Raw genomic sequence first — 17,322 nt, 5'->3', positions numbered from 1 at the left:
GAAAACCTATTACAATTTATTACAATTTATTTATATATACAATTTTGTATATATATATATATATATATATATATATATATATATATATATATATATATATATATATATATATATATCTATATATAATATATATTCACGGCATTCGTAGTCTGTGTCACAATCTGATTGTATGGGTGGTTACCTACCAGGTAACGCTTGTGGTTGGCCAGCAATCTGCTAACATCCGCCACGGTGCCCTCAGTTTGTGAGGAGCAGATCATAGAATGGTTGAAATAGTTTACTGTCAAATAAATGCAAAGAGTACACTAGTCGTTCCCCACAGCTCCGCCCACGTAGTGGTGATACAGGACAAACTTTAAAAATCAATAATCAAAAAGCTATCGCTAGCTAAGCGGAGACATATTACGCTCCAAAACACAGAGGTAGGCTGGCTCCCCACTCCTGATGTTACGTTTTCCCCTCCCCTCAGCCTGCAGCCTCTGTCTCGGATTAGCATGAATATATCGATCCTGCAAGTAAACTATGATTCTTAGCCCGATGAGAGAAGTCACAAAATCAACTGGAATGTTAAAGCAAATTCTGGAAAAAACCTGATCTAAATCCATTAAGTAGTTCTCTCGTTCACTAGCTAAGCGGAAGATACACCCCGAGGCTGGCACATGAGTGAGGAGGGAACCGCCACCCTTCCCCTCGGTCCACTGCGCCTGTCTCGGATTTACGCAAATAAATTGGTACTGCAAGCGAACTATGATACTTAGTGTGACGAGAGAAGTTGCAGAATCAAGCAAATTGTAGAAGAAAACTCGATCTAAATCTGTTAAGTACTTCTCTCATGAAAGCGGACAGACAGACAGACGTTGGATTTTATATATAGAGAGATACTAGAGATACATCCTCTGCTCCTGTTGGGGGGTCCCGCTCTCGAGGCATACCTCTATGAAGAGGAAGATTTTCTATTCTTTTAACTGAGAGATGGAACTGTCCCCTCCTTAAACTTAAAGTTTAAATCCAAATAATATATACAATCTTTTTTCGCTGTTCCATTATTTCACCGAGTAATATTTTCTGTTTTGTTAGCGCTAATGCGATCTTTACTATCATTTTTTTGAGACTTTCAAATTTTCCTACTTCCATTATCTCTAACCTGCACTTCATGTGTATCGCACCAACGTTTTTGAATTCTTTATGACAATCTACTTTGTCATATACTCTTTTTCTTTTATTTCCGGCCCCGGGCCGTGGTTAAATCTCTTGGCACAAAGTCTCATCTCACAGAACGTGAAAGTGTCTCTCTGAGAAAATCACGTCTCATCACTCTGAACAGGTCTCATCTCGTCCCAAGATTTTTTTATAGATAGATAGATAGATAGATAGATAGATAGATAGATAGATAGATAGATAGATAGATAGATAGATAGATAGATAGATAGATAGATAGATAGATAGATAGATAGATAGATACTTTATTAATCCCAAGGGGAAATTCACATATATATTTGGATTCGGGGGAGCAGCCATGGGATGCACATTACGTTCCCAGGAACACTTGGTGGCAGGTCCCCTGGGTTGCATCGGGGCCACAATTATGTTACACTGGCGCTCATCCCTGTTGGGCTCCATGGCCACCGCCAGGGGGAGCTACATGGTTTAACGAGCCCATGTGGGCTGGAAAGCAGCCACACCCGGAAGTGCAGCCTAATTAGGCCAATTACCACCTGGAGTGCTTCCGGGTGGGCTATGAAAGAAGCCTGGAGCCGCTAATCAAGGTGCCAGAGTCGGGAGGAGGAGGACGAAGCTGCCTGGGAGGAGTGGAGGATATTTCTTTGGTTTTGGGTTGGTGTACTTGGGACTGTGTTGTGCCTGTGGGTAGTAACAGGGAAGACATGCCCCATAGGTGAAGAAATATAAAAGTTTATTTATTTTTATACGGTGTGAGTCTGTGTCAGTTCGGCGCCTATACAGCACCTTTGTTACTATATACAGTATATACTGTATGTACATGTGCTTTCTCAATTTTTTTATTTTTAATAAATTTGCAAAAACCTCAAGTAAACTTTTTTCACGTTGTCATTATGGGGTGTTGTGTGTAGAATTCTGAGGAGAAAAATGAATTTAATCCATTTTGGAATAAGGCTGTAACATAACAAAATGTGGAAAAAGTGATGCGCTGTGAATACTTTCCGGATGCACTGTAGGTAGATATATATTGCACCCAGGAGTGCTTTTGTGGAGACCATAGTAATATTTAGGACTGAGACACACCTAAGACATCACACGTTGTTCATGCCAACAATGAGTAGGTCTCTTTCAGTGCCTGGAGTGACGGGCTGCGAGTGCGTCATTCATACGGCAGTTATGGGGTTAGGGTCTCTGTGTTTGTGTATATTTTTGTATATGTGTGTTAATCTTAAAATGTGAGAGTAGACCAACCTGCTACGAACCTGACGAGTTCACATATCCCTGGAAAAACACATCTAGCCCCTACAAGAAAGCTAGTAAGGGTACTTTGAGGGTAGTGATACGAACAACGCACAATCCAATTGAGAACTTGTGGGCAGAGTTGACAAAAGCTGTTCAGTCACAAACAACATGACACCCGGCAGAGCTTTTGAGCAGTTTGGCAAAGTATAATGCCTGAAAGCTGTCATGGTTGTCACCTACTATATACTGACTAAATACTAATGCAATTAATCATTTTGTTTTTTATATTTGTAATTGATTAAACCACTTGCGGAGATCTTTTTTCACTTTAACATTTTTCTTCAGATCTGTGTCAATAAAGCCAAATGAAATCCACTGGGATTCATTGTTGTAAAATATGAAAATGTAAAGACTGCCGAGGGGCTGAACACTTTTTATAGGCGCTGTATACTGAGCCGTCCGTACATTTTCTAATCTGCTGTTCTCTTTTCACGGGGGTCAGCGCTAACCCCACTTATTGTATTCATAAACTGCAGGACTCAGCTCACCCTTTTGTTTTCCCTTCTTCCCAGATGTATTACTAGAAGAGCTGGCAAAGACTACCCACCATGCAGCTCCAGAAGTCACACCTGAAAACAGCGATCAACCTGTCGGCACGGAGCAAAATGCAGCTACAGACGGGGGAGCAGTCTTCACTGGACAGGTACAGGATGGGTCAGCAGGTTGAGGGTTCTCTGCAGGGGCACTCGTCAATCTCTGGGTCACCTTCAGCATTCTGTGTGACGTACGCTTGATCACTGGGTGGTCACTTTGAATGTCCTGTTCTTGTCTTCCAAGGTGCAACCAGTTTACACAACACGATTCCCGGTAAAAAAAGAAGGTGATGAAGACGAGGAACACGTATACAGGTAAGATGGTTTATCTGCTCGAGCTGCTCATACAAAACCTGTGAGCCCATTTATTGTAGATTCACGACAGTTTATAAGTCATTAAGCAAGAGGACATGCCATCAAGTCGGATAGGGGGTGACCCAGTGACGTGGCACACATTCTGAACTGGTAAAAACAAGACACGAAAAAGTCAAGGAGTCCCAGAGTTATCCTCAAATTGGGAGTTTGGCAAGCAATGCCGGTCTTCAATGTCTAGAGCAAGGGTACTCAACTCTTGTCTTGGAGGTCCGCAGTTGGTGCAGGTCTGAACTCTAACAAGTTTTATAATTAGAAGTCTGGTATTTATTTACGTATATGGCTTGTTAGTCCTTTCATTCCTCCAAGACAAATCTTTATTACATTGTAGATTTTGCATTTTCTGATAACTTTATTCTCATGTTTTTGGGTACAGAAGACATTTGTACCTCTTAGCTCTACCCTTCTCTCTCATTTATTTCAAAGCATTATATTAACACCGATGCTTCATGATGCATACACACAGATTTAAATGGCAGCACGTTAGCTGGCGAGCTGGTGGCTCCGTTGTTATTTGCACATCATGGCTGCTTAAGAAAACAGGAAACAACTAGAACTCAAATGGAGGTGTTTAAATCTAAATTTTGGAAGTTAAGGGTTCTGAATCACAACAAATGAGTTCGCTAAACCTAAGCTGATAAAATCTTTATATATAATACGCTACCGTGGCTGTCCGTTTGTCTGTCCAGGATTTTAAATCACCTGTAGCTCGCAAACCGTTTGACTGATTGACCTGAAATTCGTCTACTATCCGCTTTTGGGGTGATGATTGACCTCCAAGGTTATTCCTATTTTTATTTTAATGTAATATATTAACTCTCTGTAGTGGCCAGCAGGGCGGCCATGCGGCACATGTGTACGGGCGCCATTCTCATCCCTACCACCTTCGCTGTCACTTCCCCTACCTCTTCATATCTTAAATCATTCTTGAGGCAGATTGAAGACTTAAGTGCCAGCTTAAGTGAAAAATTAAAGAAAATGTACTAAGAAATTGCATCACAAACACTGACTTGATCAGTTTTAACACAAAAAGATGTCGACGAAAGAAAAGAAGAAGCAGCCACTAGGGTGGGGAAAAGAAGAGCTGCTCAGGAAGGACAAGCGCATCAACCTCTGAGCAAACGAATGATAAACGTACAGAGAAAGAGTAACGTGCAGTGCGCCATTACTGGTATATTATAATTCATCCATCCATTATCCAACCCACTATATCCTAACTACAGGGTCACGGGGGTCTGCTGGAGCGAAGCCCAGCCTGCACAGGGCGCAAGGCAGGAAACAAACCCCGGGCAGAGCGCCAGCCCACTGCAGGGCACACAAACACACCCACACACCAAGCACACACTTGGGACAATTTAGAATCGCCAATGCACCTAACCTGCATGTCTTTGGACTGTGGGAGGAAACTCATGCAGACACGGGGAGAACATGCAAACTCCATGCAGGGAGGACCCGGGAAGCAAACCTGGGTCTTCTAACTGTGAGGCAGCAGCACTACCACTGCGCCACCATGCCGCCCTATGTTATAATTAATTTACATATAAAATAAAATTATACAGTGGAACCTCGGTTTGCGAGTAACTTGGTTTACGAGTGTTTTGCAAGATGAGCAAAAATTTTTAATAAATTTTGACTTGATAAACGAGCGAGGTCTTGCAATACGAGTAGTATGTATACGCTTTGTCTGCTGAGCGTCATGTGATCACAACTGAGCTGATGGTTCTTCTCTCTCTCGCTGTGGGATTGTGGGCAATCGTCTCCTATTCTCTGTCTGAGTTGGCGTGCCTCACTCATATAGTCAACATCCGTACGAGCGTATACTGTTTACTACAGCATTGTGACTGTGTGTGCGCGCACGCTTGTGTGTGTGTGCTCGCTCGCACACGCGTGTGTATGTGTGTGTGCACGTGTGCGCTCGTGTGTGTCTTGCACACTAAAACACAAAGCTGAGTCTCAGTACTTTAGCAACACCAGCTTTATTCAGCTTGAAACAGACACAGCAGTCAGGCAGGGCCCTGCGCATTTATAACGTTCCTTGTTCCTTGTATCACCCATCGACGGTAGGCGCTTATAGCATGGCCGCGATCTTTTCGGATTCACTTTTACGGTGAACTGCTACAGCGCTGGGAGACTGCGATTGCTTTGGGACGCTCTTCTGCATGTCGTCCCGTTGGGTGGAATCCCACAATAGTTTAGAAACTCACTCACACCAGCCATGATTCTTTTCAAAGGTAAAGTGCAGGTTAATTTGCTTTATGTATTTTTACTTTATATTTTGTATTAATCATTTTTATATGAATAGTTTTGGGTTGTGGAACAAATCATCTGAGTTTCCATTATTTCTTATTGGGAAATTCACTTTGATATACGAGTGCTTTGGACTACGAGCACGTTTCTGGAACGAATTATGTTCGCAAACCGAGGTTCCACTGCATTTATATTTTTATATTTTATATAATTTATATATTTATTATATATAAATAAGATCTAATTAAGAAATTGATTAAATTGAAAACCTGCTGCCACTGTGGACCACCAGGACCAGAGTACCCCAGCAAGTGTGAAAAGTGTCTATGCTGCTGTTTCTATTACAGGCCAATAGAGGGCAGCATTCCAGCAGTTTCTGCCTGCCTAATGAGATGAGGACCTAGTGGAGTGGTAAAGATGCTGCTTTACAGCTGAAGTATCGTGGGTTCAGATCCCACCTTGGTCACTACCAGTCAGGGATTTATATGTTCTCCTATCATCTAGGCTTTCTCCACATCCTAAAGATGTTTAGGTTAGTATGACTCAAACTTCTTAGAGCCCATAGAGTCTTTAGAGAGCTGGTTTGTCCCATCTTCAGTGACATGCGTGTTTGACATTAACCCATACTCCATACTCCAGATACACATACACATACATAGTTTGTGAATTTCCCCTTGGGATTAATTATCTATCTATCTATCTATCTATCTATCTATCTATCTATCTATCTATCTATCTATCTATCTATCTATCTATCTATCTATCTATCTAGTTTGACTAAAACTGGCATCACATTACACGACTTCAAGCTGGAGGGGACTCTTGCCGTCAACGGACGTCAGAATACATGACCAGAAACCACATGGTTGGACACACGTCACGACTCTGTGATGACTTTCCAGCAGAGTTCCCCATTTCCATAGTAGAGCCAGCTGGTTCTTTTTTCCTGGGAATTCAATAACGTGCTGTCAGATGTCTCCCGTGCGGTACAAACGCTTCCCAGGTATTTTGAGCTCTGCCGCAATCTCAGCCTTTTTTCTCTTTTTTTCTATAAAACACTAGACATCAGAGACACAAGCTGGTTGGTTGGGTCCAAAACCCCAATTCCTTGTCGTTAAATTATGTATCCTGTGCTTCCAGCTGAGCACTCATTGGTTCCTTCGCACATCCATGGCCTGCTCCAATGACTTGATTGTGTCAGAGCGAGTCTTAGACTGGTTAGACGAAAACACTGGGGAGGTCAAACTACACGACTGTGACTCACTAAGGTATGCTAATGAAGTCTACATCTAAAAGTTGCTAGAAATTCCATGTAATTTGACAAGCTTTATTGTATAGAGTGTCTTTCATATTGACTACTATACAGTTTAACAAGTGGCCTACTGGTTCAAACTATATCCTCACAGCTCCACTCCTGTCTTGATCACTGTCTGAGTGCAGTTTGTATTCTCTCCTCCATGTCCATATGGTTTCCTCTCTCTGGGTCAGACTGATGGACTTCCCTTACTCTTAGTTCTTCTGATAGGATTTGCCCACGCCATGGCTCTAAAACTGAATGAACATTTCGACATAGTAACAGCTTAGTCAGCCATGTCTTGCATTGTAACTTCTAAGCTAAACGTTCTGTTAGAATGCTCTCGCTATGAAAGTCACTATGAAAGCTTCAGACTAAATGAAATGCTGCAGTTTTGTGTTTCTAACTCCATCTCCTCCATGCCAGTGAGCTTCCTGAACCGCAGCCTAGTCTTCTGAGCCCAAACTCGGCCTCCCGAGAACTGGATGACATCATGAGGGGTCTTTTACAGCTGAATTTAGAGGTGAGTGACGTTACACTTGCATTATTTAGCCAGACTTCTGTTCTTTTTTTTTTCTTAATAAAGTGTGTGCAGTGTGTGAAATAATGTGAGATGTTATTAGATTTATGAATAATTAGCATGAATATTTATATCATTTAGGGCAAATAAATGGACTGGCACTCTGCCCGGGGCAGCTTCTTGCATTGTGTCCAGTCTTGCCAGAATAAGTTTTGAACTTCCAAGACCCTGAATTAGATATAGTGGGTTTGAGAATGAAATAAAATCACATCATTAATATAAATTACAATTAGACTGTGGCGGACGGCCGGGACGTCCCTTCGACGTATGTTCCAGGGATCAACCATGGGCTGCTCAACACCTCCCCCGGGACGCTTGGTGGCAGCCTCCCTGGCTGACGGTGGTGCTTCAGCTACCCGCAGGGCTTCATGGGAGATGGAGTTCTCCACAGCCCTTTTGGGATCTGGGGTGGCCACCAGGGGGTGCTGCATGGGTCACTGAGCCTGGCTGGATGAGTCTTCAGTCCCACCCAGAAGTGCAACCGGAAACAGGTGATCAAGCACCTGGAGCACTTCTGGGTGGGCTATAAAAAGGGCCGGCAACCACCACTCAGTGGCCAGAGTTGGAAGGAGGAGGACAACGAAGCTTGACGGGAGGAGTGGTGGTGCCAGAAGGGAATGTGTTCTCTGCTTGTGGCATTTGGACTGTGTTGTACCTGTGGGGTTCACGGGGAAGACGTGCCCCACAGGTGAACAAAATAAAGAGTTTCTTTATGCTTTTACACGTGCCTCCGTGTGAGTCTGTGCCGGGTCGGGCACCAATAAAGCTCCTATTTTACAAGACAGATATACAGTGCATCTAGAAAGTATTCACAGCGCATCACTTTTTCCACATTTTGTTATGTTACAGCCTTATTCCAAAATGGATTAAATTAATTTTTTTCCTCAGAATTCTGCACACAACACCCCATAATGACAACGTGAAAAAATTTACTTGAGGTTTTTACAAATTTATTAAAAATAAAAAAATTGAGAAAGCACATGTACATAAGTATTCACAGCCTTTGCCATTGAGCTCAGGTGCATCCTGTTTTCCCTGATCATCCTTGAGATGTTTCTGCAGCTTAATTGGAGTCCACCTGTGGTAAATTCAGTTGACTGGACATGATTTGGAAAGGCACACACCTGTCTATATAAGGTCCCACAGTTGACAGTTCAGAGCACAAACCAAGCATGAAGTCAAAGGATTATTGTCTGTAGACCTCCGAGACAGGATTGTCTCAAGGCACAAATCTGGGGAAGGTTACAGAAAAATTTCTGCTGCTTTGAAGGTCCCAATGAGCACAGTGGCCTCCATCATCCATATGTGGAAGAAGTTCAAAACCACCAGGACTCTTCCTAGAGCTGGCCGGCCACCTAAACTGAGCAATCAGGGGAGAAGGGCCTTTGTCAGGGAGGTGACCAAGAACGAGAGGTCCTCTGTGGAGAGAGGAGAACCTTCCAGAAGGACAACCATCTCTGCAGCAATACACCAATCAGGCCTGTATGGTAGAGTGGCCAGACGGAAGCCACTCCTTAGTAAAAGGCACATGGCAGCCCACCTGGAGTTTGCCAAAAGGCACCTGAAGGACTCTCAGACCATGAGAAAGAAAATACTATGGTCTGATGAGACAAAGATTGAACTCTTTGGTGTGAATGACAGGCGTGACGTTTGGAGGAAACCAGGCACCGCTCATCACCAGGCCAATACCATCCCTACAGTGAAGCATGGTGGTGGCAGCATCACGCTGTGGGGAACTGGGAGACTAGTCAGGATAAAGGGAAAGATGACTGCAGCAATGTACAGAGACATCCTGGATGAAAACCTGCTCCAGAGCGCTCTTGACCTCAGACTGGGGCAACGGTTCATCTTTCAGCAGGACAACAACCCTAAGCACACAGCCAAGATATCAAAGGAGTGGCTTCAGGGCAACTCTGTGAATGTCCTTGAGTGGCCCAGCCAGAGCCCAGACTTGAATCTGATTGAACATCTCTGGAGAGATTTTAAAATGGCTGTGCACCGACGCTTCCCATCCAACCTGATGGAGCTTGAGAGGTGCTGCAAAGACGAATGGGCGAAACTGGCCAAGGATAGGTGTGCCAAGCTTGTGGCATCATATTCAAAAAGACTTGAGGCTGTAATTGCAGCCAAAGGTGCATCGACAAAGTATTGAGCAAAGGCTGTGAATACTTATGTACATGAGATTTCTCAGTTTTTTTATTTTTAATAAATTTGCAAAAACCTCAAGTAAACGTTTTTCACGTTGTCATTATGGGGTGTTGTGTGTAGAATTCTGAGGAAAAAAATGAATTTAATCCATTTTGGAATAAGGCTGTAACATAACAAAATGTGGAAAAAGTGATGCGCTGTAAATACTTTACGGATGCACTGTAAATGAAAGACCTGTGTGTGTGTGTGTGTGTGTGTGTGTGAATGGAGCAGTCTGCTCTGCTCACGCTCAACCACAGCCACTCGATGGCACATGCATGCACTTTTACATTTTTTCGGTGGTTGAATGCATTTCAGCTCTCACTTTGGAAAACCTGTGTGTGTGTGTGTATGTGTGTGGAGTGGTGCGCTCTGCTCGCACTCAAGTACAGCCACAGGAGTTGGTGTGAATTCTACAGAAGATGAAAAAGCTTATACAAGTGTGAACTTGCTCGTGGTGAGATGGCACATGCAGGCACTATTAAGTGCACCTCACTTCTCATTAAACCCAAGTAGACACACTCAGCTTTGTAGTACACGCACACGTTCACACAACGAGATGCCATATGTTTGCCTGAGACAGGTTCCACCTGGTCCCGCTCCGTTTGTGCCACAGCTGCACTCGAGTACACGTCCGTATTGGATGAGATACGACTTCTCCTGGCCCACTTAGCTGACGCCTCTGCAAGTTCACCAAGATAGTAGAACTGCTAGGGAGTCTTCAGGTTGTTTTTGTCCCGAAGAACACAGACAGCTTGTTCATAATTATGATCATAAACGCTGTTAGTCACAATAGTATGTGCTGCTGCTCCCCAACTCCTAGGACTTCATTTTGAAACCAGGTCTTTCCTGTGTCTGTGAAAAGTTTTCAGGCTGCAATGGCGACCCTGTGCAGAAAAGTTTTACCACATTGCAAATCTGAGATACTCTGTGGGCTGAGTTCTCTGCAATTCACTTGGCAATGAGGATGGGATTTGTACTGTGAAGAGGTGGAGTGAAGTGGTGATGCTGCAAGGAAAAGATGGAGGCTGATAGAAAGAGTTGGGAATTAAATGTGAGATGGACAGCTGGCGGTTCAGTCTGGCCGGGACGTCCCTGAAATTAGAGAATGGAAGAAAGCAGCCTTTTCAGGACACTGCCTCCCCCGGGGCGCTAGGTGGCAGCTCCCCTGGATGGCAACGGTTGCCCAGATTCCCTCAAAGAATCCTGGGATGTGGAGTCCGTTTCCTCAGCAGGAAGCTGAGGGGAGCTCACAAAGAACCTGGGGACTACTACTGTTACGACAACCCGGAAGTACTTCGGAGTCACAAGGACGGAAACCTGCAGTACTTCTAGGCTACGTGAGGAAGGACCCAGGGGAAAACACTTCTGGATTATGGACTATTTAAAGCAGTGGTCCCCAACCTTTTTGACAGCAAGAACCACTTTACTAGAAGAAAATTTTTCAAGGGACCGTTTTGTTGAGGATTCGGGGTGCGTTCGTAGGGCAGTTTTATACACAATTTACATTACATTTCTATTACTATTAAGTTATTAACCCCTTAACCGCCCTCTGCCGGATATATCCGGCATCGTAGCTTTATTGCTGACGCCTTACTGCCGGAATTATCCGGCACATTTGCCTGTGGTTATATGAATGCCTGGCGCGTAGTATAACTGACAGTTTGGCGTGGGTATTATTACTACGTTGTATTTCGACAACTCTGCGGTTGTATTGGCCGCTCACGTGATGTGATTCGAAAGTGAAAGCTGTGAATATGGCGAAACGTAAACTGACTTCAAGTGAGGTTTTGCAGGCGATTTTGGACAATAATTCTGATCATGATTGTAGCAGTTCTGAAGAAGATTTTAGCGACAATGATGATCAGCAACGTGCGCTGCATGATACTGTGAATGATGACGCATCGGATGATGGCGATGAGTGGGTGTATCCCCAACATCTCAACTGGACTGCTGCCCGTTATCTGAGCCAGATATGAAAGATCCAAACCGTGACCGCTTGTTCAAGCTACGTCCTTTGATTGACCATTTATTTGAAACATTTCAGCAGGTAAATACTGCTTGAATAAATGTAAAGTAAAAAAACGAAAATTGTTCAGATTTCTCCTGGCATGGGGAATATTTAGGGAGTTGGCGGTTAAAGGGTTAAGCAGTTTGCATACATTTGCAACCCGAGATTTTTCTTCTTTTATTGCATACTAGACATTAAGCCCGTTACAGTAACGGGCGCTAGAACAGTAATCCATAAACATTAGTAGGAACAGTCTATATTAAATGGCAAGGGACCTTTTACCTCATTAAATTTTCTCCGTAAAATGCCTGTAATTTTCTCTCACAGTAATACTGGCTTTGCTGTCCGTAATATGCGTTTAATTTTCTGTCACAACAGTGGGCAATCAGCAGATTCTCCCCAGCAACTGATGTAATGTGCGCGAAAATAAATCCACTTTTAAAAGTCATCGTATTGTAATATCATGAAAATTCGTATATTTAGGAAAACCCCTTCAACGACTGACACTTTATACTTTACTGGGCCAAGCTTCTTAATCGCAGATCTGACATCCTCAGACTGAACACTTGCACAACAATGGGGAAGCTGGTCTCCGCGTCTCAGTACCCAATCGGATTTTTCATGTTTTCTGTTTTAGGTCTTACCTCATTTACCGAAATCCGATTGGATCTGCCACGCGATATTTTATAGGTCCCGCCCTCTCTGTCTTATGTGACGCGTCAGGCGGCCTTTGAAGCATCACACTGTAACCCGCGCATGCGCACCTCACAAGAAGACACACACACACGGACACTGGACGCACACAGGGCTTTTATTAAAGAGGATAACAAAGACATATGCATTGCATTTGTCATTCCAACAGATTGCACATCACAAACATTAACACTGTTATCTTTTTTTCTTGTCTGCCGTCTCTATAGGAGGGTGACAATGAGTTAAATTCCAATGGATGTTTATCAAATGTTGACAAGTGTGGCACCCGGCTGGGTTTGTCGCCCGGCCGGGATGCCCAGGAGGAGGGGAGGAGGTCTTGTGCCTCCTCCAGGACACAAGGGGGCGTCCTCCCTGGTTGCTTTGGGGGCCACGGGTACAGAGCTTGGAAGCTCTACCCTGTACGGGCCCGTGGTCACCGCCAGGGGGCGCCCCGATGCCTTGGGAGCCCTGGACCTCAGTACTTCCGCCACACCGGGAAGCGCTGGGGGGAAGAGTATTGGGGACATCCGGTAGACTTCCGGATACACCAACAGAGCTTCCGCCACACAGGGGTGTGGCTACAGAAGCCCTTAGGATGCACCTGGAGCCCATCCGGGGTGGATAAAAGGGGCCGCCTCCCTCCAGTCAGGGGCAAGAGGACGAAGCTTGGTGAAGAGGAGTGGAGGCGGACCAGAGACTGTGAAAGGCATTGTGAGTGTGGCCAGGGACTTAAGGGGTGATTGGTGCTGAGGCACTGGGATTGTGCGCACTAATTGTATATAATAGTTGTAAATAAACGTGTGTGGTGAAGAAACAACATGTCTACCTTTCTGTGTCCGGGCTGTTCCCCACACAAGCAATAAGCAAAAGGTATCACTGAAAACCACTGAAACAACAAAAACAGCACAAGGAAAGTAAGAAAGAAATTTTTTTTACAATGTTTCTGTTTGGGGATCATTCTTCAAATGTGCACAACTGAGCTGCGACCACAGATGTAACTGCTCTGTGGATGATTCATTCAAGCATTTCAAGGTCACTTCGTTGTAATAAAAGTATCTGCTGAATGTACTTCATAGTAACGAGATTTCTATAGACTCGTGTCATATGGGGAAACTGTTGGGACCATCAAAATATTTTGTTGTAATAGTCTCTCACCTCGATCTCTCTCCTCTCTCTGCGCCGCTGCAAAGCCCCGCCCGCCAAGCGTTCTGAAAAGTCTGAGCGAGTCTCCGTTGCCGGCAGTTCTCTCGCGGCCCGGCTGTCAGACGGCTGCGGCCCGGTAGTGGGTCGCGGACCGGTGGTTGGGGACCCCTGATTTAAAGAACTGGTGAAGACGCAGCAAGAAGAGCCGGAGTTGGGAGGTTGGGTGACTAAGCTGCTGGGAGTGGAGGATTGTTATTGTATTGATTATTGTTTATTATTATTGAGTATTGGAGAATTGTGGAGCGTGTTGTGCTTTGTGCACTGTATTTGAAGAAAATTATTAAATTCTTCTTGGTGCTTCTTAGAAGTGTGTCTTGGACGTCCGTCTGGTGGGTTTCACGGAGCAACGGCGCCTCAAGCGTCCACAGCGTATATCACTAGCTCTCAGCATTTAAGGATGGTCTCAATGCAGTTGTCCTCCAGTTAGCTCACTCTGTAAGGAGATCACTTCCAAGTAGATGTCGCAGGTTTGTGGCTGAGCACCAGCAGTTCACCACAGTGCAAAACTGTGAACTGAAATGCTTTGTGGTGTGAGGCCTCAGCAATTTATTTGGCAACGAGCATGGGATTTGCACAATGGACAGGTGGAGTGTTCTGGTGACGCTGTGAAGAAGAGGTGGGGGTTGACAGAGAGAGAGAGAGAGAGAGAGATCGATCAGCTGGCATCACCAGGAAGTTCTCCGCTCTTGATGTTCAGAGATGGTCACAACATGGTTGACTAAAGGAGTTCTCCTCACACTGTAAGGAGATTGCTTATGAGCAGATGTCACCAGGATTGCAGCTGACCACCAACAGTTCACCACAGTTCAAAACTGCGAACTGAGATGCTTTGTGGTGTGAGGCCTTAGCTAAACACTTGGTGATGAGGATGGGATTCGCAGTGTGGCAGGGTGGAGTGTAGTGGTGACACAGTGAAGAAAATGTGACAGAGAGAGAGAGAGATCAGCTGACTTTACCAATAAGTGCTCCGCTTGCAGTGTTCAGAGATGGTCTCGGCATGGTTGACTAAAGTTCTCCTCACCCTGTAAGGAGATTGCTTATGAGCAAAAGTCCCAGGTTTGCAGCTCACCACCAACGGTTCACCACCGTTCAAAACTGCGAACTGAGATGCTTTGTGATGTGAGACCTCAGCAATAAACTTGGCAACAAGGATGGGATTTGTACTGCGGCAGGATGGAGTGCAGTGATGACGTTGCAAAGAAAACTTGGGACATCACCAGGAAGTGCTCCACTCATAGTTTTCAGAGATGGTCTAAACATGGTTAACTAAATAAGTTCTCCTATCAGCTCACACTGTAAGGAGATTGCTTCTGAGCAGACATCGCAGGCTTGTGGCTTACCACCTCCAACTGAGAACTGTTAAGCTTTGCGGTGTGAGACTAAAACAATATCCTTGGCGATGAGGAAGGGACTTTCACTGTGGCCGGGTGGAGTGCAGAGGCTCAGTGGTCTTCACTTGGAAGCGTTCCACTAACAGTGTTCAGAAGTGGTACCTGAGTAGTTCTATTAGCTCATACTGCATGGAGACCACTACTGAGCCACGTGTTGCGAATTCACGGCTGACCACTGGCAGGCCAGCACAGAGCAATTCTTTGAACTGAGATGCTTTGTGGAGTGAGCCCATGGCGAGGTATAGCTGACAACTGTTTGGTCTACCTTGTGCCGAGGTAGTATGTCTGTTTGCTTGAAGCAGCTGTCTAAATACAGATACTGTAAGGCGCTATAAAGCAGCTATATTAAAGTACAGATACATTTCCATGATTATATACATGCTCTCCCTGTATCCATGTAGGCTTTGCTGTAACATCCAAAGACATGCAGGTTATGTTCACCAGTTATTCAAAATCAGCCTTTAAGAATGAGTGTGGAATCCCATCCAGGGTTGGTTTCTGCCTTGTGATCCTAAACTGGAATAAGTAGGTTCAAAAAATGAATGGATGGATTTTATTGCCATGTCACATAAGAACATTCTGGTCTTGTGCAGTATGACGTTATCGTTGGTTACCTTTGAAAGACTTAAGACCAGGCCTAATCAGTACACCCTGCTAGCCTTTACATTTACCAGTTTTAAATTTTTTGGGGTCTATGGTAACCTTTTTACCTGTTGTCAGATTGGACATCAAGGCTCTATTTTTCCATTTGGAAATAAAATTATCTGAAGGCACAAAGGCTATTTCATCATTTTCGGAACTGACAAACAGCTCGTATAATTACTAATGGGAATATCGATTGTTTTCAGATTGGTGAAAGCCCCGAGTCCAGCTGTTACAGTGTCCTCAGTGGGAAGAAGCAAGCAAAGGGTGAAGACAGCAAGCCGCCAAAAACCACAGTCCACTCTTCGAAAACAGGCCAGGAAATCGACGCCCTTCTTGGTGACCTCAGCTCTGGCATGGAGAAGATGGGCGTCAAGACGACAGTGATAGGCGACTGTGCGGCTTGTGGAAAGTGCATCACGGGGAAGGTAGGTGGCAGCGCTGGCTGATGGATGTGTCTGCCGCTCCAATGAAGGAAAAAGCAAGGGTCCTAGTGAGAGTCACAACAGAAGGTGGCACAGTACTTCTAAAGTTCTAAGCCTTGGCATGAAGTGTTTAGTGAACAGCCAACATGGGAACAAATGAGGAAGGTCGTGTCACACTTAATATGCTGATGAGGAGCAACTAAGTTAAGGCGATCAGAGAGGTGCTTCTGATATTATTTATCTGCGTTTTCAGCAGGTATTTGATAAAGTCGCACATGAGGGGTTAGTGATCAAACTCACTCTGTATGACACACTAACACTGAGAACTTTCAGCCATCGAATAATTTAGCAGAAGTGTGTCAAGAAATGGCAACATGTCTGCATAAGGCCTCACTGGGACTGGGACAGCCAAGGCAGAACTTGTCTTCTTTTGATTTTTTCTTGCTTTATAGTCATTCCAGTGTGTGTTCAGGCCAAAGTGTGTGTGTGTGTTTATTTATTTATTTATCTACCTATTTATTATTTATTTATTCATTTAAAGAGCTTCTGGAAAAAGCCAAAATATTCCCCCTGGGGACAAATGAAGTTCTATCTATCTATCTATCTATCTATCTATCTATCTATCTATCTATCTATCTATCTATCTATCTATCTATCTATCTATCTATCTATCTATCTATCTATCTATCTATCTATCTATCTATCTAGATGAGATGCGTAGATGGGTGCAAAACGGGCTTAAATATGGAGAAGAAAATAAAATGGTGGAGGAAATTTTCCATGTTGAAAGTGGTGTCCCTAGTAGATCAGAGCTGTGACTGCTGTTCTTACTACTAGCCACCCAGTGTACAGGACTCGGGGGGACTCTTTGCCTATAGCAGGCAGTCACCCACTCTTTTGACCTTTTGGGTACCCAATCTCAACCAGGGAGTCCCTCTGTGCCCCCTTGTTGTTGCTGCGACCCCTGCCCTGGTGTAGCTACTGCCACAGCATCATTCTGTGTCCATGTCCTGGCATGGAAGGAGAATATCACAGCTCCCCCACTGACCTTCCTTTCCCATGGCCCCCTCAGAAATTCATTGGATAAATTCTAAGACCCCTGATAAATATAGTCACTGTTTACTTATTTTTACATCATCATTATGACGTCCTCTCTTCCACCTCAGTATAAAAGTGAAGAGCAGTTCCAGCAGCAGCGATTATCAGGGGAGTCAAAACACAAGAAAGAGAAAGAAAGGATGGGAGCAGGCGCTGATAGCGAGT

General features: G+C 44.4%; 1 protein-coding gene across 1 annotated transcript in view; it reads left to right on the top strand.

The window, feature by feature from the left end:
• The window catches only part of lpxn (leupaxin), a 68,032-nt gene that overhangs the window by 34,276 nt on the left and 16,434 nt on the right, over nucleotides 1–17,322 (top strand). Inside the window, exons 2-5 of the mRNA XM_028812197.2 lie at nucleotides 2,994–3,124; nucleotides 3,259–3,329; nucleotides 7,354–7,450; nucleotides 15,841–16,062. Coding sequence (XP_028668030.1) covers nucleotides 2,994–3,124; nucleotides 3,259–3,329; nucleotides 7,354–7,450; nucleotides 15,841–16,062 — 521 coding nt within the window. The remainder of the gene's footprint in view (nucleotides 1–2,993; nucleotides 3,125–3,258; nucleotides 3,330–7,353; nucleotides 7,451–15,840; nucleotides 16,063–17,322) is intronic.

This window comes from Erpetoichthys calabaricus, chromosome 10, assembly GCF_900747795.2.
Source record: "Erpetoichthys calabaricus chromosome 10, fErpCal1.3, whole genome shotgun sequence".
In the NCBI taxonomy this organism is placed as follows: domain Eukaryota; kingdom Metazoa; phylum Chordata; class Cladistia; order Polypteriformes; family Polypteridae; genus Erpetoichthys; species Erpetoichthys calabaricus.
This window is presented reverse-complemented; position numbering and strand designations above follow the sequence as displayed.